The sequence below is a fragment of the Mustela putorius genome, unplaced genomic scaffold (genome assembly GCF_011764305.1).
Source record: "Mustela putorius furo isolate JIRA1106 unplaced genomic scaffold, ASM1176430v1.1 tig00000107_pilon_pilon_pilon, whole genome shotgun sequence".
Classification (NCBI taxonomy): Eukaryota; Metazoa; Chordata; class Mammalia; order Carnivora; family Mustelidae; genus Mustela; species Mustela putorius.
Window position 1 is genome coordinate 5,297,199 of NW_025421284.1, and position 20,404 is coordinate 5,317,602.

The 20,404-nt window shown below is 60.3% G+C and overlaps 1 protein-coding gene across 7 annotated transcripts in view; it reads right to left on the reverse strand.

Moving 5' to 3' along the window:
* Positions 1-3,585: 3,585 nt before the first annotated feature.
* AHRR (aryl-hydrocarbon receptor repressor) overlaps positions 3,586-20,404 on the reverse strand; it is a 78,685-nt gene continuing 61,866 nt past the window's right edge. For 2 of the 7 annotated variants that reach the window (XM_045089471.1, XM_045089472.1), the window contains 4 exons: positions 16,212-16,317; positions 15,283-15,416; positions 11,849-12,048; positions 8,486-9,518 (listed from right to left, as the gene is read on the reverse strand). In XM_045089471.1, coding sequence (XP_044945406.1) covers positions 9,372-9,518; positions 11,849-12,048; positions 15,283-15,416; positions 16,212-16,317 — 587 coding nt within the window. In that variant the 3' untranslated portion in view covers positions 8,486-9,371. Of the gene's footprint in view, positions 7,361-7,711; positions 8,325-8,478; positions 9,519-11,848; positions 12,049-15,282; positions 15,417-16,211; positions 16,318-20,404 lie in introns of those variants that run through there. The other 5 variants (XM_045089464.1, XM_045089466.1, XM_045089460.1 and 2 more) reach the window with 5 other exon arrangements.

Here is a 20,404-nt window from a genome sequence, read left to right on the forward strand (position 1 = left end):
CTGCACCCGCGACGGCCCCAGGGGGTGGCGTGATGCTGGGTGGGGAGGGGCCGGCCTGTCCCTTCCCGCCCTCTCCTCTCAGTGTCCCCAGGCTGGCCGCCTCCTGGGCTCCTTGTCCGGCCTCACCGCCCCTCGGGCGTCTTCCCCACGCGTCCTCCGTCACCCTCTGGCCGCCTCCCGGGTGGGAGCCGTCCTGCCTCTCCCTCCCTCCGCCTCACTTGGTGTGTCCGCGGGGTCTGCACGACTGACCTTTGGCTTTTCAGCTCCCGCTGCCCTTCCTGCGGCAGCACCTTGTCCTCTGGGCTGCAGCCGCGGCTCCTCCCGAGACCAGGGACTGGCGCCGGGCGGACACTGAGTAGATTCTGAAAACGGGGGGTAACGGGTGGTGATCGGGCACGTCTGACCGTCGAGGGCAACACCGCCGCGCTCCTGGGCAGCTGGGCAGTGAGTGGCTGTTCCACCCTGGGGTCAGGCCCTGCACTTGTCAGGTCAGCGCTGTCCTGAGTCCAGACAGAAGCCCCCGGGAACGACCGCAGCTGACGCCGGCCCGGCCGGGGGGTGAGGAGGGCGGGGTGGGGGGGGACAGAGCGGCCGGGAGGGGAAGGAGCAGGCCCCGAGTTACGGGGGGAGGAGAGGCCCCTGGTCAGAGCCCGGCCCCAGGCCCCAGCGAGGAAGAACAGGTGCTCAGCCCCCGATTTCAGGGTTAGCCTGTCGTCAGAAGCACCATCTGCCTCCCCGCGAGGGAGAAGGGACCTTCCGCAGTTCCCTCGGGGCACTGCGGGGACAAGCACGTCCTGAATGTCGGGCAAGTTCATACAGGCGGCGAGGGGAGGAGCACGCAGGAACGGAGCCAGCCGGGAGCCAGCCGGGGGGACGGGAGTGGGGCGCACACAGCGCGTGGGGGCAGGAAGACCCAGCACCCCCAGATCCGCCGACCGCTGAGCCGGGCAAGGGCAGTACCTCTGGGTACCGCGACGGCCAACCCTTTTGTCATCCCATCCGTACCTGGGACTTACAAAAATGTAAATAACAAGTTCACGTTGTGTTTGAAATTGTGACTGTAAAGGCATTTTGAAATTAATAAAAAAAATTTGCCAAAATTATCAAAGCTTTTAGGACTTTATTCAAAATACAACAGCATTTCACATTCCGCACGTGGAGCCTGTGCTACTGACACTTGTGTTTGGAGGCAGGACTCCCTGATAGCTTCCTCAGCCAGGGGGTGTGCCTATTATTCATCGTAATTATTAATCATTAGAATTATATATTGTATATTACATATATAATTATAGTAATTACTTAATTATAATGTAGTTTTGATTAATTATTAATATAATAGTAATATTGGGATGGCTATTAAAGGACTTTTTTCTCCTTAAAACTAGAAAAACAAAATTTGATGAAAAAAATTTTGACTTCTCTTTCTGGCAGACCAAATAACTGAAAGGCTCCTGTGAAACACTGGGTGAAAATAGTGAGCTCCCTTGTAAATCACCCTTTTCCTGAGCTCAGGGAAGCGAGCAGGAAAACAGCCCTGGAGCCCGGATGGGTGAGGGTGGGAGGGGCTGCTGGCTTTCACACCCCTGTGGGGCCGGGGCTCCTCCATGGAGCCAGGATGCTCAAGGGGGTGTCAGTGCCAAAGCTGACCACGGAAGACAGACAGCAAAGCCCCTAAAAGCAGTGTCTCCCAGGCCGCAGGCCCCCTGAGTCGGGGAAGCCCCCACTCAAGAACTCGCAGCTGGGAGCCTGCACTCCTCTTGGGTCTAACCCCCTCCTCAGCCTAGCGGCTCTCACTGAAGCCCTTTGACAGAAGCAACCCCAGGAATATTGCTGGGGATCCCCCCAGCCTTGCAGGGAAGAGCGGAGTGCAGTGCCATGTCCTAAAGGCCCTGAGAGCCCTGTGTCCTGGGAGGACAGAGCTCTGGGTTAGCTCCGACTCGGCCTCTGTTAAATACACATGAAGGACAGAACCAGAGTCACAAATGCCAAAGCAACAGGGGAAGGAACAGAAAAGCGCTGCAATCTCGTGGGGGCAGAGGGCGGGAGAGAAACCCCAGAGGACGGATGTGCCCGCAGTGTAGCAGCACATGCAAACCCAGCACCTAGCACAGCGCCAGCGAGTGCGTTCAGAGCAGGCCGGCGGCTGTGAGAAGAAGGCGGAACGCATGAAAGAATGGGGTGGCCCAGGCCCCAGAACGCGTGGGGCCGCGGTAGTAGCCGACAACGTGGGCTTTCTGTCAAAGGCACTGTCCGTTTTTTCGGAAGGTGCGAAATGCATGAGCCATAAAGAAAAAGACTGCGGTGCTGAAATGTTAAAGTCTCGCGTATTTTATAAAAGACGAGCCACAGACAAAATCTGTAACTGAGATGCTGCTCTCCTGATAAAAAGAACATGGACAAGTCAACCAGGTGAGCCAACAAGTGCAAGAGACCAGAACGGGGGCAAGTGGACTCCAGGCGGGGGCTCCCTGCGTCCCCAGGAAGGCCGTGGGGGCCACTGCTGACCTGCAGCCCACACGCCCCTCAGACTGAGCCCAGGGCTGTTCCCATACGGAGCCCGCCTCTAACCCCCATCAGGTGGGCGTGTGACCTGCAGGCCCTCCAGGACCTCATCCCTACCCTCTCCTTGTCCTCTGGCTCGGGCCCACGGGCCAGCCGCAGCCCTGCAGGCTGCCGTTCTGTGACGCTCAGGGCGGCCTTGCTCACAGACTTCCACCTGACTATGCTCCCCGACTCGGTCTGTGTCGCATCTGCCCCTTCCGTGCGTTGCGGAGCCGGGTGGTTCTGGGCTCATGTGTCCCTGTGCACATGCACCAACGAGCTCTGTCTTTCCTGACTGTGTCCTTAGCACTGTCACAGCCCTGGCACTCAGCACCAGCTCAACAACACTGCTGGTGGACGACAGAAAGGACACGCACATGAGACAACTCGTGACCATCTCACCCCCAGGTGGACAAGACCCAGGGGCCTGACCGTACCGAGTACTGGAGGGTGTGAGACCCGGCGGGGGCTGGTGGACTGCTGCTGTGGCCCGGGTGTCCCTCAGATTTCATGTGCTGAACCCTCCTGCTAGGCCGTGAGAATGGGACCAGCGCCCCGAAAATAAGAGACTCCACAGCTCCCGCATCCGCTCACCCAATGAGCTCACAACGAGGAATTCACCACCCTCCACCGGGCCACACTGGCCACCTGATCCCACAGCCGCACGCACGCACGCACACGCGTGCACGCAACATACACAGCTCGCGCGCATCACGGACGCATGCACACATGCACAGCACACACGCGCACACTTAGTCATGGGGAATAGGTGTCTGTTCCCTATGGGTCAGGGCAAGTCTGGGATATTCTAATGGCGCCCGGGAGGGTCGCCCAACCCTCAGTGACGGGGAGGAGAGGGACTGGCACGTGGAGGAGGAAGTGGCCTCCGCTGTCCTCCTCGAAACTTTTGGTGCCAGCCTGTTTATTCTCGCCTTCTATCCAGAAGGACAGGACTGTCTCAGAATGTAAATTCACCAACACACACTAAAGGAAATACAGTTGCTTCATCTGGAAAATCAAGTAGACATTTCTGTTTATGGTAAATATGATTTAACCTGGGATTTATTTTACATCAACATTGCATATTTAATACATACCTCAGTATCAGAAATATATTTGAAGGCTCTTACCAAAGGCAAGTATTAAAACAGTGTTAAAAGTTTCATTAAAATATATCCACTTTTTAAAAATTCAACAGGTCAGTCTGGATATCGGAAACTTTTTTCCTCTAGTAGAAGCTGTAAAAGTATAAACCGTAACTTGTGTTCATGTCCTCCTGTTCATCCATGCCCACACTACGTTTGATTTTAATACTTTTTAGCATATAAGCAAAAGCTACGAGACAACAGAAAAACGTAAGCCTAGCATTATTACTGATAATGACATTTTAGAGCAAAAGTGACCGCTTTGCAGCTTCTCGTTCCATCATTTTCCCACACAACGCTTTTTGGGAGGGGCATGTGCTGACTCAAGGACATTTTGGGGTGCTGACCCAGTGTTCAAGGGGCCCCGGGATGGTGGGCATCTCCAGAACACAAGACCCCAGAGCTGACTTCCAGATGTGGAATTCTCCGTTAGCACAGCAGGACCCACCTGCCTGCCGACTGCAGGGGACAGGATGAGGCCCACGCATCCGACTGCCCACGGGGAGGAGCGCCTGGGGACCAGGGGCCTCGAGGGCAGCGGGGACTGTGGGCTTCAAGAGACTTCTCCCTGGGGCTCTCATCTGGAGCTCATCTGTGGTCACGCGTGGCCTGGCTACGGCGTGCAAACTCGCAATGGCGTCTGAATCTCACCTTTTCAGTCCTGTGTTTTCTGAATCACACGTTACACGCGTGCAATTCTCCCCATCTTCTGCATCCTGAGTTGGGGAAGGCAGGCATCCCTCTTGGGGGAGCCCCCGTGCATCTCAGGACACAGTTCTGCAGCCAGCCGGGGCCCGCTGGGTGGTTCCTTCACAGAGGAAGCGTGAGGCTCCCTGCCCTCACAGGAGGGAGCCCAGGGAGGTGCACGGTCCCATGCAAGAAAGGGCCAGGGCTTAAGTGCCGGCTTTGAGTAGGAAGGAAGGAAGAGCAGTCCGGGACTCTGCCCCGTGTCTCGGGGAGCCAGGGTAGGCTGTGCTCAGCCTGAGAACTGCGTGAGGCAGGTCCGGGCCAGCCGGAGGTCGCCAGCAGGTGTCCCTCATGACAGGTGGGGGAGACTCTGGTGGGGGCAGTGGGGATAGTACAGCACCAATGTCACCTTTGGCAAGGCCTCAGGGAGGTGAGTTAGGGAGAGGCTGCTGGGCTGGCCCTGGGGGGCCACATGCTGACCACTCCCAACCCCGGGCTCCAGAGGGTGACCGTCTCTGCCCGTGCCAGGAGGATGCCTTCAGCTCCTGCCATCCCATAAGGGGGACCCTTCCGCAAAGCTGGCAACCTGTTTAGGGGCACCACGGGTGGTGCCCAAGTGTCCATAAGACCCTGTCCACCCAGCTGAGCCCCGCGTTCTGACAAGGGGACCGTGCATGAGCTCGGCTTTGGACTGAGAGCCCAAAGCCATGGATGCTGGAGCGAAAGGCCCCCCGCGGAGAGCAGACGTACCAATGGTGGAGAGGCAAGTCTTCCCCAGGGGCTCCTGCCATCTCCCGAGATTCCTGGCAGAAGACGACCTTAGGGACAGATGCCCTTGTTTCCGAGGGCAGGAGTGTGTCCACCATGGAGCAGGCGCGCTTGGCGGGGGGCTGCGTGCCAGGACAGCACAGCCGGTGCCAACAGCCCTGCCGGGGACAAGGGGCCGTCGCTGGTGCTGATCATGGGAGACGCCGCTTTCTGAGTCAGCCTTTGCATCAGGTCTCCTGTGGTCAGAGCATATGACCTTCACGGTTTTTCTAGAAAACATCCCCTGTCCATCTTATGTCTAGTGAATCTTCCTTAGGTGGCGATTGGAACTCTCCTTTGAAAACCGACGCGCAGCCTCCATGAACAACTTGACTTCTGCCTCTTCTCTCTACACGTTGTCCTTCTCTCTGCTTCCGAACCTGGACTCTGTAAACTTGAGCTCTGCCGCGTACCGGACACGGAGTAGCACGACCACCTATGGAGGCCCCTGATGATGCTGGACAGACTTGCGGGAGGAACGGGACACTGTCCTGCCCGTCTCCACTCTGGGCGAGGCCCCAGACTCGGCTATGGGGTCGAGGGGAGCAGGCTGCACATAGCACAAAGGGTGGGACCCAGCGCAGACCTGCTCTTTCGCCTGGAACGTTCCAGATTCCTACCATGAATGGCGGCACGGTCACCTGTGGCTCGAGAGAATTACATCCCTCACGTACACCAAGGGTAACGGCCACCCTCTGCCGTACCCTGCACAGAGTGGGTGGCCTGCCGTTGCAGCGCAGGCGAGCTGGGAAGCAGGCGTGGGAAGCACTGGAAGCTACTGCGTGAGGCCGCTCGGCCAGGAGCCCACTGTCCCCCAGAGAGCAGCGGATGTCCTCCGGGCCGACTTGTCTCCCTTGGGCCTCTTTGTGAAAACCTTAATCCTTGAAAGAGAAATACTGTCCTACTTGAACAGACTTCAGACCACTTTGCACTTAAGAACCTGTGTGACGTTTACCAAAAACAGACTATGCCGTCACACATGCTGCCCACACCTAACAGAGGACTGAGCTAGGGCAGCCTCGCAGAGTGTCCCTTCAGAAAGGCTTGGATCCTGTGCGCACCGCCCCAGCTGAGGGCGAGTCTGAGCATGGACAGAGGCAAGCTGTGGGAGCAGCCCACTCTATGGCAGGAAAGCGCCCTCGGGGGCCTTGGGAGGCATCAGCGTTGCCACAGCGCTTTTGGGGAACATTCCAGGCACCCCGCCCTGGCTTTGACTGGCCCATGGTGGTGAGTCCAGGGGCTCTCGTTTGACAATGGGCACGGTCCCCGGAGCTCTGCAGTCAGAGCCCAGTGCAGGGGGCTGGTGTCCCTGTGCACAGAAGTTGGGGGGAGGATCTGGCTCAAGAAGGCCATGCGCACGCCCCAGGCAGGCGCAGTGTGCGGGGCAGGAAGGGACCAGCTCCCGCCCAGCTCTGAGGGGACCCCTGCCGCTCAGGGGAGCCTCCAGCAAGCTGCGCCCCAGGTGCGGAGCATACAGGTGGGGCCTGGCTTCCAGCTCTGTTTTCAGGTGCATCCTGGTAGGGAACGTGACCATCTGTCCCTTGGCCAGGCCACTGGCTCTCAGCCACACTTGGCCTGGGGACATGGAGTAGCCGTTTGCTGCATCCTCAGACCCAGAGTCACTCTCCATTTTGATGGGCACATCAAGCGACAAGATGGGGCTGCACGAGGCTCCCGAGGGCACAGGCCCACCTCGAAGCTTGGTGTCCTCAATGGAATAGCCTGCCCCTGTGAGACGCTGCCCTCTGGGCTGAGAGAGCCCACTGTCCAGGCTCCCCTGGGGGAAGGGGCAGCTGGGCAGAGGGCGCACCTGGCCCTGATCGCCGTCCTGCAGAGCTCTGCCGGTGCAGCTGACGTAGGCACGGGGAGAATGGCCTCCTGGGTGGCAGCTGGGTGAATTTCTGAAAGCAGTCAGGCCGCTGGCGTGGATGGGGCCCTGAACGCCTGGGCAGGGCACGCAGGAGCCTCGGGACACAGCACGCACGGAGAACGGGACACTCTCGCTGGGCCCTGGCTTCAACTTGGTGCCCCCGTCCTGGCCGTGCTTCCCTGGCATCCAGCTCAGAGGCTTCACGGGTCCAGGCGCCTCGAAGCAGCAGCTGTAGGCGTGCATTTCCCTCCGCCCTTTGGCTCCTGAGCAGCTACTGGGTACCCTCCTGTGCTCGTCTCCTCCCCTGTCCCTGAAGAGAGGAGATGGCCCATCAGACAGAGCGGGGAGAGCCATCATCTGACCCCCTGGGGTGGGGTCTCTAAGGGAAGGCATTGGATTTGCAGGGGAGCCGCTGGGCCTGCCAGGGCTGCGCGCCCCACCGTTACACCCGCTACACCTGCGGTCCGGCACCGGCCCGGGACCTCGGTGCCAGCACCCTCCTCTCCTGATGACCCTTCCACGGCCGGCTGGCTGGACACCCACGTGGGGCTCTGCGAGCCCAGGCGTGACGTGGGGGTGCAGGGAGCGGCATGTGCCTCCCACGCATCCCCAGGGAAGTATCTCCAGGCGGCCTACGCCATGGGTCGTGGGACAGACCCACCCCCAGACGCAGATGCAGATGCAGGCAGACGCCCTCTCCCGGCAGCTTCCACGAGCTGGGCCCTGTTGCCGGCATGCATGCCACGGCTCCCACAGCACCTGAGTGGCCAGGAGGATGGGGCGCAGCCCTGCCGCACAGCCAGGCCAGTCCTCCAAGCAAGAGGAGCCCTCTTGGTGGCGTGGCGGCAGGGGCCTGTGGGAAGACGGAGTGGAGGGGGCTTCTGAGTGCAGGGTGAGGGCACAGGACAGGGTGGCCACCCAGGGTCCAGGTTTCAGGCGAGGGTCCCGGCAGCCTTGGCCACACCTCAGATGTGGAAGGACAACTCCTGGGGTGGGAAGCATGTCAGGGCGTTCTCCAGGTGTACCTGCGTGTCACCCTAAAAGCAAGGCTCACCTGTTACAGTCAAGGCCACCAGACGGGCAGCCAGTGTCTCTTCTCCTCCTGAAGGCCCAGGTGGGCCTCAGCACCACTTACCCCGCAGCCCCCTCGGGGTCAGAAACGAGGCCGGGGCCACTTCTGAGGCACAGGCATGGTGCCCTGGCTGGGACCCGGGCCCAGAGTCCCGCGTCCGCTTGTGTCCTGAGCACTGCAAGGTTTTCTCCGCTGCTCCTCCCTGTCAGGGATTCAGAGAGGGTGCTCAGCACGATGCCCTCCGGCCTGGGTTTTGGAGCAAGGCCCCCCAGCACTGGGGCAGGGAGAGCCTCCGGAGGGGCACAGACACATTTCAGCCTTTTAAAACACAGGAGACGGTGAATCTGGAGAAGTACCTGCGAGGTGGCTGGGCCTGCCCGTGGAGGTCTAGCTCACCCTGCTGTGCGGCAGCTCTCGCCCTGTGGAGCGCAGACAAGAGGAGAATACATGTGGGTCAGTTTGTGAGGCCGCAGGGAGGGGCGCCGTGCTGCTGTCGCGGCGTGTCTGGGAGAGAAGACGCTCTCTAATTTCTTCTCGTCCATCAGCGGCAGGTCTGCTGAAAACTCCAATTCACATGATTTCTCAAGCCAAAAAAGGGCTAATGAGTTTGCTTCGAAAGCAGATACACACATACAACGTGCTTTTGTGTTTTTCTGGATGACCACAACGAAGACACAGTCAATTTTTATGATTTCCAGTAGTTACATTCCATAAACTCACCAAGAACACTAAATTACTGAAGAGTAAACCATCTTTCATAGGGCAGCGCGCATACACACGCAGAAATCACGGAGCTCGTGATAGTAAATTCTGAGCAATCTCATCCTCATAGATGCTGCTTCATTATTTTCAAAAGAAAAAAACAAGGCTTAAGTGACTTCCCTTAGGCCACCTCTTCAGCAGACTCAAATCCAGGCCAAAAGACCTGAGTCAGAGCTCCCCGCAGTGCTGCTGCTCCCTCTGGTCATATCTGTAAAGACCGGAGTTGGGGGAGCAGGGACCGGGGAGCAGGGACCGGGGAGCGGGGACGGGGAGCGGGGACCGGGCGGGGAGCGGGGACGGGGAGCGGGGACCGGGGACCGGAAGCAGGTAGGAATTCTGAAAAACCCAGGAAGTGGAAACATTATCTGCTGCTCTCTTAAAACGTCGGGTGGAGCCTCTGTGCTCTGCTTTCTAGGTTTGGACGAGACTCTGTAGGATATGACGCCAGTCCTGATTGAACCGTCCTGTGTGCAAGCTTTACACGCCCTCAGGGAGGTCCCGGACAGGGGTGCTGGGCGACCTGCTGAGCCACACCTGTCCCGCCCACCCCAGGTGAGCTCGTTCTGTGCAGGGGGGCGGGGGCACTTACCCCTTCGGGCACCTGGGGCAGCGGGAGCCCACTTCGCACCTCAACCTGTGTGAAAAGCCAGGAGAGGTTAGGGTTCCCCTCTTCCTTGGTTTTAGGGGGAAAACATATGGAAAAGAGGAAGCCGAATGTGAGGTTCAGTCATAATTAAGCCCAAACCAGGCTGAAAACGGAAAACTGGGCCCGTAAAGGAAGGCGGGAGTGCAGGGCTGGTCTCGGGGGTGCAGGAGCGGTGAGAAAGCGGGCTCTGGGCGAGCAGGTCCTGGGGGGGGCGCTTCCATGCGTCAAGGGTCAGCTTGGTCCCTCGCCTGTTTTTACAGGCTTGGCCCTTGGGTATCCTGGTTTTCCTCCCTCACATTTAGGGTGTGTCATATCTTTAAAAATAAGGGGCGCATACAGTCTCAGCCAGGGGGCCTGGGGGCTGGAGGGGGGCTCTGTCCCTGGAAGCCACCCCTCGCCCTGCACTCTTCCCAGCGGCAGCTGAGGGGGGCTCACCGTCGCAGGGCGGGGAGGGGGCGGACCATGCTGCAGGGGCTGAGGGAAAGTGGCCCTGGGAGCCCTGCCCCCGCCAAAGGACATGCTCCAGGTTTTCTGAGCGGAGGTCGGCCTGAATGAGCCAAAGGGGAACGGTGGACTCTGAGGGGGGATGGACAGTCACACCCACAGAGGGAGGCTCGCAGACCTGGTCCTGGGGCAGGAGAGAGAAGCCTCCTGGGGAGGCCCTCCCATCCCGGGGCCACATGGGGGGGGGGGGGGGTTGAGCCGGGGCCACAGGGCCCTGGGGCTCCCTCTGGATGGGACCCAGGTGTGGGGGAGGCTCGTGCCAGACATCAGGCGACAGGTAAGCAGGACTCAGGACTACGAAGGGGATCCTGGTGGGCGTGACGTTTCTGCTGTGATGTGGCCGTGAGCACAGTTACACTCACGACACTGAAAGGGACAGGCAGAGAGGCTGAATGAGAGCTAACCCTCATCGGGCACCACAGACCTGAGAGCTGAGGGGCTCAGACCAGCCCCGCGTTCTGCGCTCGGACCCCTCCCCATCAGGCAGTGGGTTAAGGGGCCGGCACCTCCCAGAGGAGGCACCAGGAGCCGTGAAGCCGATATCTCTGGTAAGGGAGGGGAGAAGGAGCGGATGCCCCCGCCTCCCAAACGTCTCAACACAGCAATAATGGGGCAGCATCTGAGCCCAAGGCTTTCCCTGGTGGCGGGAGGTGGGGGGGGGGCAGGGGCTTCCCAGAGGAGGAGATGCCAGGGCTGGGAGTTCCTTGGACAGGTCACCATGTGCGGGGTCAAAGGCAGGTAGATATCCCCTGCTGAGAAAGCCTTTCCCCCTGGGGCGAGCGTCCCATGGCCCTGGCCGAGGGGACTTGGCTAGTGCACCTGGAAAGCTCTACTGGTCGATTTAAATCAGCCTGAGAGCACAGCCCTACTTCGAGGGCTGGTCCTACGCCCCGTGGGAGTTGGATGAGGCACCCCCGCAGCCCGTGAGCAGCTGGCCCACTCCAGGGAGCACTGCTGAGGGATCAAGACTGGGTCAGGGACTCGGAGGGCCTTGACGTGTTGTCCCGGTAGCTGGTGCGGTCAGATGTCAGACCTCCTGCCCCAGCCCTTGGTCTTGCTCACTGAGGTGTGGAAAACACAGACACACGTGGTTTTTTTTAGAGAGAGCGCGCACATGGGGTGGGAGGAGGGGGAGAGGGAGAGAGAGAACCTCAAGCAGGCTCCACACCCGGCATTGCTTGGGGCTTGATCTCACGACCCCGAGATCATGATCCGAGCTGAAATCAGGAGTCAGTCACTTACCAGCCCACCTCCCAGGCGCCCCTACAGAGGCACATTTTGAATTACTCCCAGGACACTGATCCACACAACACAGACCACATCTGTTCCAGAAAGTGAATTGCCAAGAAAACTTGATACAAAGTATCTCCTACACTGGAAAGCTGAGAGAAGTCTGGGGCGGGCAGAAGGGGCGTTTGTCCCCTGCGGGGACACCGGTCCCCTGCATCCATCCCCGCGCTGAGCCTGGTGTCGGGAGGGAGGACCGGGGCACGGGAAACAAGGCTGCGGCCCCAGCCTCCCACCCGTGATGACAGGACCCAGGGCGTCGGCTTTGAGACCGTGACTGAGGGGGTTAGGGACATGGTGACGCAGGCGATACGTAGCAGCACTGTCCACAGTCGTTCGTCAGAAAGCATTTCTGCCGTCTAAGCCTTTCCGTGTTTTCTATACAAGGTACCGGCTTTAAAAACCCCAGCCTCGTGGTGTTACTGCCGGTCAGAAATGAAGAGAGACTGGGCAGAAAATACTCCTGTGGCCTCGCCCCCGGCCTTGCCCGCAGAGTCCGGCTGCCACCCCAGGGGACTCACACTCACTTTGCGTCCGTCGGGGCCGGGACGTCCACCCTGTGCCTTGCCCCCAGGGACACGTTCTTCGCTCTCGTCTCCGCCACAGGAGGTAGGAAGACGGGCACCACAACGCAGAACAGCGAGAGCCGAGGGGGCAGGGCTGTCCCCGATGGTGCTTTCCTCTTCTGTCCGAACAGGAATTTTAGTTTTCCTTGAAACTGCATTGTCTGGCGTTGAAAGACAGAAACGAAGGCGCGTGCACAGGCCGATTAGCGACACTGCCTGCAAACGCGGGGCGCACCCTCTCAGAACAGAAACGTGGAGGAGAATCTTATCCCGAGTCACTAAGGAGACACACACCAAGGATTCCTCCATGCTCGGCCTGCTGGGGATGGGAACCGTCCCAGGGCCTTCAAAGCGAGTCACAGTTTCTCTGCGGTCTCGGGAATGTCCTTTAACGGAGAAGTGTGTGCTCGTGCGTGCACTCCTGGGTGTGCAGGAGTGGGACCCTCGCCCGGCGAGCACTAGTGTGCGTGGCCATGAGCGGTCACTGCCCACCCCCCCAAAGCCGGGCACCAGCTCTTTCAGCTTTAACTCTCCATTTCAGACTGTCACCCCTCCAGTGACGATGGAGCTTAGGGACAACTTGATTTTATCTGGAGTATACAGAGTGAGTTGAACGGCCAACAAGTAACTTAGGGGTTTGTGATAAAAGAAAATAAAAGCTCTTCGCACAGTAGAAAAGTTAATCCAAGTTACTAAGTGCCTTCAGGGCGTTTCTGCCCTTGATGAAAGAATGAGGCCACACTGTGGGCCTCTGTTTCTCTGTACCCGTCCAGCCCGCACCCTCCCTCTGTTTCTCTGTACCCGTCCAGCCCGCACCCTCCCTCTGTTTCTCTGTACCCGTCCAGCCCGCACCCTCCCCTGTTTCCACCCGTCCAGCCCGCACCCTCCCTCTGTTTCTCTGTACCCGTCCAGCCCGCACCCTCCCTCTGTTTCTCTGTACCCGTCCAGCCCGCACCCTCCCTCTGTTTCTCTCTACCCGTCCAGCCCGCACCCTCCCTCTCTGTACCCGTCCAGCCCCCGCACCCTCCCTCTGTTTTCTCTCTACCCGTAGCCCGCACCCTCCCTCTGTTTCTCTCTACCCGTCCAGCCCGCACCCTCCCTCTGTTTCTCTCTACCCGTCCAGCCCGCACCCTCCCTCTCTCCCTGCATCTACCCGTCTATGCCTCCATCCGTCCCCAACCTCCCATTATCTGTAGTCCATCTGCCCATCTGCCCACCTGCAGATGGATTCCGAGTGAACCTGCCGCTCGCCGGTCACGGGTGTGCGGCGAGAATACCAGCTGTGCGCGGGGACATGCTCCCCAGAGAGAACAGACCTGATGGGGAACGTCTGCCACTTTCTTTGGGGAAAATATTCCTATCGTGGCTGACTGGAAGCCACCCAGTAAACGTCCACTGGACCTCTGAGTTCCTGAGTAACGGTGGGCTCTCTCGGGCAGCTTGCGCCAGGCTGGGGGGTCGCACCACTCTCACCGGACTGGCAAGAGGGTGGCGTCCACAGTCACAGAGGAACGCCAGGAGGAGCCGTGGGTCACGCACACGGGCCTGTTCTCAGTGCATCCCTTGTGAACGCCCGAGCCCTGTGCGAGTGTGTGCGGTAACGAATTTCATGGATTAGTATCACTGCACATTTTCAGACAAATCTCTTTTGCTTGTCTCCTCTCTTCAGCGCATTGGTTTTTAGTTTCATTTTACCCTATATTCTAATTTTTTTCTTGATTGTATAGTAAAATGTCTCCGATTTCATTCATCTGGAGATAAGAATTTCCAACGTATCAGAAATTGGTTATCCTATTTTAAAAAGTGCACCTCCCTTATAATGCAATAAATAGTAACTATACTAGTTTCCACAAAATTCAGAACAAAATATTAGCAAAATAAAGGGCTTTAAGGTCAGCGATCCCCTAAAGAAGAGACGAGCGGTCCCTGTGTGACGGAGGCAGCAGGCCCGGGAGCACAGGGTAGGGAGAAGCTGCTGCTCCGGCGAAGGCCCTGGTGTGCACGGAAAGGCCTGCAGAAGCGGATGGTGTTCCATCCTACCCTACTGTAGGGCTGGGCCTTCCCAGGGGCCCCAGAGACATGGCCACCGTCACCCCCCAGTGACCTTCTTCACTGTCCCTTGGACCAGGAGCGAGAAGCGGCCCGTGTACTGCCAGATGGCCGAGGCGCGACGCGGCCATCAGGGACCACCGCGAGGCAGCCTGGAGCGACTTCCTGCGCGGCCTCCGCTCTGGACAAGTGCGGAGAAACCTGGCGGGCCGCATGGCCTGGGCGGGTGACCCGGGACTCTGGAAGCGCAGCGCGTCCACCGAGGACCTCTACGTGGGGAGGGGTCGGCCACGAGGCTCAGGGACGAGCCCACGTGGAGGCGGAGGGGGTCCTGCGTCCCGGGGAACGTCCGCACGGGCACCGGCTCCCGCGGTCAGGCGGAGCAGAAGCCTGGGGAGGCCACGCGGACCTGCAGCGGGGACAGCGGCGGGCGGGGCGTCTGGGCAGGGCGGGGTGTGCAAGGGCCGGTCGCGGCGCAGCTCCTTCCCCGGCGGTGGCTGGACTCACACCACCTGCGCGCAACGCTCTTTTGAAAGACAAAAGGCCAAGGAGCGGGTCGGGGGGAAGCACTGCCGGGCCGGAGGCCAGCCCGAGCCCACCGCGCGGGACCCCCGGGCTGCGGGACCCCGGGCTGCGGGACCCCCGGGCTGCGGGACCCCGGGCTGCGGGGCTCCGGTCTGCTGGGCTCGGGTCTGCGGGACCCGACTCGGGCGCGCGCTTCCGACGGCCCCTGCGGGTCAGGGTTGGGGCTCCGCAGGCCGGGGCCGGAGCCAGACGGCGGGGGAAGCGCGGGCCACCGCAGCGGGCAGCACGGCCACGGGCCCCCTCCGGCCACGCGGGCCCGCGGGGCTTCCGGAGCCGCTCGAAGACCGTCCAGAGCGGCGCCCACCGCCCCCCACCCCCGGCTCCGGCCGAGCCCCTGCGGGACACCCTCAGCCCGGCCCGGCGCAGCAGAGCCCGGAGGGGGCAGCAGGACCCGACTCAGGGGGACAGCGACGCCGGAGGGGCCCGGAGTCCAGGCGGGGCCGGAGGTCGTGGTGCGGGTCTGCGGGAGGGGCCGGGGGGGGGGCCCTGAGGGCGCAGCGGGGCGCCGTCGAGCGGACCCCCCCACCCGGCGGTCGGAGGTCTGGGGTGCGTCCTTCCCCCGTGCCCCCGGGGGCCGCAGGAGTCGGGCAGAGGGAAAGCCCAGGGGTCCGCCTGCAAGACGAGAGGCTGAACGCCGCAGCCCGCGCAGGGCCGGGGGTCGCGGGGGCGCGCGGGGGGGGCGCGGCGCAAGCGTCCGTCACGCGGCCGTCACGCGGCCGGGGACCCCGCGCGGACCGGGCCGCCAGGGGGCGCGCACTCACCAGGAAGCCCGACGTGCTGTCCAGCAGGCAGCGCACGCGGCACACGAAGCAGCGCGTCAGGAAGGCCGAGAAGTCCGCGGGCGCGTCGGCGCCTCCCTCGTGCGCGCGCAGCAGCCTCCCCAGGACGGCGTCCTCTGCGGCGCGGCGGAGAGACCCGCGGTGAGCGCGGGGCGGGGCGGGGCGGGGGCGGGGCGCGGCGGGGCGCGGCGGGGCGCACACGACCACACGGCGGCGCGCGCGGCCACACCCGGGGCTTCCCACGCCGCTCCCGCCCGCGCGCCGCCGTCGCCACGCACAGCCTCCCGCGCAGCGGGACCCAGCGCCTCCGCACACGCTTCCAAACGACCCCCGCGCCGCGCACGCCCGGCCTCGCGCACCGCCTCGTCCGCACACGCACGCTCTCGCTCGCTCACCGCGTCCACACGCCCGGCCTGTCTCGCGCCACGGACACACCCGCACCGGACACACCTCCCTCCCGAACCGCCCCACGCACGTCACACGCCTCACGCGCACTGCACACGTGCTACCATGTCCACACCCCACAGACACCCCCGCCTCACACCGGCACACGTACATCCCACTGCGGGCACACTCACGCCTGCCGCACACGCCCGCACGCGCACACCGTCGACGCGCACACACGCACGCCCGCCCGCCCCTGGCCCCTCTCCCTGGGCTCCCCGCCGGGCCTCATCCCCACAGCTGCCCGGACAGAGGCCGCCCCCGCGGTGCCCTGCCCTGAAGCGCCGCCTCAGCCCGTCGCTCCCGGCTTGGGTCCTTGGGAAGGTGCCGCGCTCGGCTCTGCGGGGGACATCAGGGTCGCCCGAGACGGTGCCAGAAGCTCCGGTCTCGACCTGCGCACAACTTGGGGGCGCGTGCGGGACAGCGGGGAGCCCCGGGGACACGCCCGCGGGGGCCCGGGGACCCACCTGTGTCGGCGGGCGGCGGGTCCATGGCCCAGTGCAGCTGGCGGCAGAAGTCCTGGCGGTCGTCCACGTGGATGTAGTCGTAGACGTTCTGGTGCATCACGTCCGTCTGCAACAGGGCGACACCGCTTCAGGGCGGGCGACCGCGGGCCCGTGGGTCGGGGAAAGGCTTCGGCGTCCGACCCCTGCGAGGGCCCCGTCCCCACGGGCGCGGGCGGAGCGGGAGGCGCAGAGGCCGAGCACCTCCGGGGCCAGGCTCCCGCTCTCCCCCAGGACGCGGGGGGACCCCCGGGCCGTGCGCTCACGAGGCCCGACGAACGGACGGTCCCGGGGGAAGCGTCGCGGAGGAGCGGGGTGGGAGCGGCCGGCGGCGCAGGGAGCCTCCGAGCACGACAGCCTCCGGCCCGGCGACCTCCGTCGTCCCCAGCGGCTCCGGGCCCGGCTGCTTCCTTCCGCGGCGCCGCCGGCTTCCCACGCGCCCTCCTGCCTGAGCCCTGAACAGAGGCGCCGGGTCGACGCCGGGAACTGCAGCTCGGCCCTGGGTGTCCGAGGAGCGCGACTCCGCGACCGTCCGTACGCGTTCTCGGGGCAAACCGAGTCCCTTCCCTTCACCGAGGCTGTCCCCGTCGTGCGCACCGAGCGCCCGGCCCACGCCAGCATCACCGGCCCCGCGCCCCTCGGTGATCTCTTCGTAATGGGCCGTTTCTAAGCTTGTGTCGTTGCCCAGCAGGGTCATTAGGATCATTAGATGGAGAGAAAGTTCCTGAAGGAACCACCAGAAATTAGCTTCGAAAGAAAGCCCCAAGGAAACACCCAGAGCCATGAGACCCACCGTCTTCTCAAGGGTCTGTACTCTCGCCGCAACTCCAGGGCCAGGGTGCACCGGGGACCCCCACATGTCGAGCAAGATACAAATGCAGGGAGGCAGCAAAGGAACAGAACCCTAACTGAAAGCTGTCCTCAGTCACCTGTGCATTTCTTAGTCCAAAGAGACTAAAAGAAGCGGTCACAGAGAGGTCAGAATGCTTCCTGTCCTTGGTCGGTGTCATCCAGGGTCAGTTCTGTCTGAACTTGGCGCCAACAGGCAGACACCAACTCATGACAGAAGTGGCTGCATCAGGCTTTCCCTCCAGTTCAAGACGGGGGCTCCCACTCCCCTGCCAGCTCCGACCTCACTCGGCGGCTCCTGGGGTCCTGCGTGCCCTTCCCACAGGGACACTTCCTAAGAAAATTCTGCAATTTAGCACATGGGTGGAAAAGTGCCCGAGTCAAAAGCACGCAGTTGGGACGGAGTTCTCAGTGGAACCCCCTCCCGGATCAGGAAACAGAACACCAAAGCTTCCCCGAGCCCCCTTCCTTCCAGCCCCCTGTGGGTGGCCACGGTGCCGATGAGACGTGCTCTAGGCTGCTTATGTTTGTAAATGGCTGCTCTTCCACGTCTGTCCTCTTGTCACCACCACAGCTGTAACGGTCACCCGTGCCGTGCCGTGTGTGCGGCCGCGGTTTCTCATGCCCACAGGGTGCTTCCACCTGAATAGCCCACGTGGCCCCTTCCCCACGCCACCTCTGCGTCTGACTGCGTCTCTGCTGGGTGCACACCTGGCGGTGGGGTTCCTGGGTCGGGGCTGGCAGAGGGCCAGCGCTAGCAGACCACACCGAGCAATTTCCAGAGGCCGTGCCTAAGTGGGCCACTGCGGCGGCTCCCCCCAGGCCCGTCGCTTCGTGTTCTGGCTGACACGCAGCATTCCCAGCCTTCTTTCTCTGAGCTGCTGTGGCACATGTGTCACCAGTTCTGTGGGTTTTTTGTCACTGTCATACAGCCCAGGGGAACCGTGCATCTTCTCACATAGTTGTTGGTCTCAGGTGTACGTGTGCACGTGTCCATGTCACGTTGGTGTGTGCATGTGGCTTTTTTCTCTTTTGTCCTTCTCCCAGTTCCACTGAGCCGTCTTGCTGACCCTTGTTCTTCATCTGCTCTGGACATGGGCCCCTACTGCGTGGGCTCTGCTACCAACGTCATCACTCCTTGGCTTGCCTTCCCGCTCTCTTAGTGGATCTAATGCAGCTGATTCATCAGTCTTTCCTCCTGGGTAGGGTTTTGCCCTCATCATTCCTCACCGATCTCCTAACTTAGTCTTGAAGCTTCTAGAAACTTCTCCCATCACCTGATATTCACTATGCATGGTGTGAAGAGTCAGGATTCACTTTTTCCATGTGGATCTGGTTCACCCAACTCCTTTTGTTGACAAGGCCACCAGTTCCCCACCACCAGGCAGTGTCTCTTTTATTGTAAATCTCACACCATGCACACACATCTGCCCAGAGCTTTCAGTTCTGTCCTGTGAATCAGTTCATCAACTTCTGTGCCGAGCTCATCCTCTCCCAGCAACTGGGTTTTATAGGAAGTCTTGTGTCCAGCATGTAAGTCCCCAGTAATCACCACTCCTGCCCCCTTGCCCTCCTCTGGATGGTCCCAGCTGGCCCCAGCTCTGTCCCCAAAAGCTTGTCCCTTTCCACCTAGAAAAGCTGCTCAGTTTTTATGTCATTACCTCTATAACATGATCTGACATCTTCGTAGTGATAATGGAGCCCTCCAGTTCACGAGTATGGCATACCCTTCTGTTTGTCTGGTCCTTCTTTAAATTCTGTAAATAATGTTTTCTGTTTTCTGTATGAGGCACCGCATACTACTTGATGGGCTCATTAGCGGGAATTCAGTGTTCTTCTATCCTGCCGTAGATGGATAGTATTTTCCCCTGTATAGTTTTGATGAAAGGAAATGCTGACCTCTGAGCACTGGACAGTCATAGTTCCCACGGCAAGTCAATAGACAGGCACCGTCATTCAGTTATTCTCTTGTGAGCTTTAGTGGGTGATCCCACACTTGGCAGAATCCCCGAAGGTGGGTGTCCCTGGATGCCCTGGTCGTGTCTTTCCACACCTTAGTTAATTAGCAGATGAACATGCAAGAGGGGTCTGTGGCTTAATCAAAACAGGAGACAGACCAGCCGGGGGAGGGGGGTATACTAAAACTGGAAAAGATCATTCTGACTCAGACAAATTTGAAGACATATCAAATGTGAATACTTTTTAGGTTGGGGAATAAAGGCATAATAGTGCGGCATGTCTGGCTGCCTCTGGTCTCCCTGAATTTCCCAGAGTCTGCTCCCTACAAAGCAAGGTCAAGGAAAACAAACGGGAAATGTGGCAGAGCGCGGAGAGAGTAACAGAGCCGTTGTTCCGATAGTGGGCGAAAAGCAAATAGTGGGAAAACAGACACAGCTTGGACCCAGTCAAACCAGCCTTCGCTTTAGCTCTAAACCATTGTTGATGGAGCTAAGAACAAAGTCATCACCGACTTTTACAAGCCTCATTCCGGCAGTCGTCATGTTTACTTTCTGTGCAGATTGCGTGCACATCTGTCAACTAGCCTGTGGGACTCCTACCTGCTCCAAGTGCCCTCCCCCCAGTTCACATGGGCACAGCTTTCCCCCAACTGCCAGCCTTTGAGAGAATGGCCTACCTCTCAAACAGGTAAATATCGATGGCATTTGAATCCCACTTGTTCATCACAAAGACTCCTGAACCTGAACACACTGTACTAATCGGGTCCCAACTTTTGTTAAGTATTATGCACAAGAAGCTCACAACAGCACAAATCTATTCTAATATTTTCCCGAAATATTTTGCATAGAGACAATGCCCGATTTACTGGCATTTGGATATAATTTCCTTATAATAAAAGGCAAAACTTTATTTTACATGTAACACTTGCTGGAAAATCACCAAGCTCCAAGAAAACCAAGAGTCCAGGGTGTAAGTTTAGACCTGGGTCTGGAGCTGCCCCTCAGGACACTTGCATTAATCCCCGAAGCCACCCCCCAGATTCTGGCTGAAGGCACGCAGCTCTGGGTGTGTGTGGAGAAGTCACAGGGCAGTTCAGCAGTGATAGGAGCTGAAGAGAATTCTGAGCAGGGAAAAGGGAGACCAGACCATGTTTTCCTAGATTGAGACCTTGCACAAGCAATTAGGGAGACAAAAACAAGCCTTCATCATTTGGGGGCTGGAATCCTATTGTGTCCACAGCCTGGCTCGGCTATTAGGGGGTCCCTGAGCTCTGTGCTGTGCGAGGGGGCCCTACGGCCAGAGAGCCTGGCAAGCTCGGCCCCCCTGAGAGCACGTGCCGAAGGCCGAAG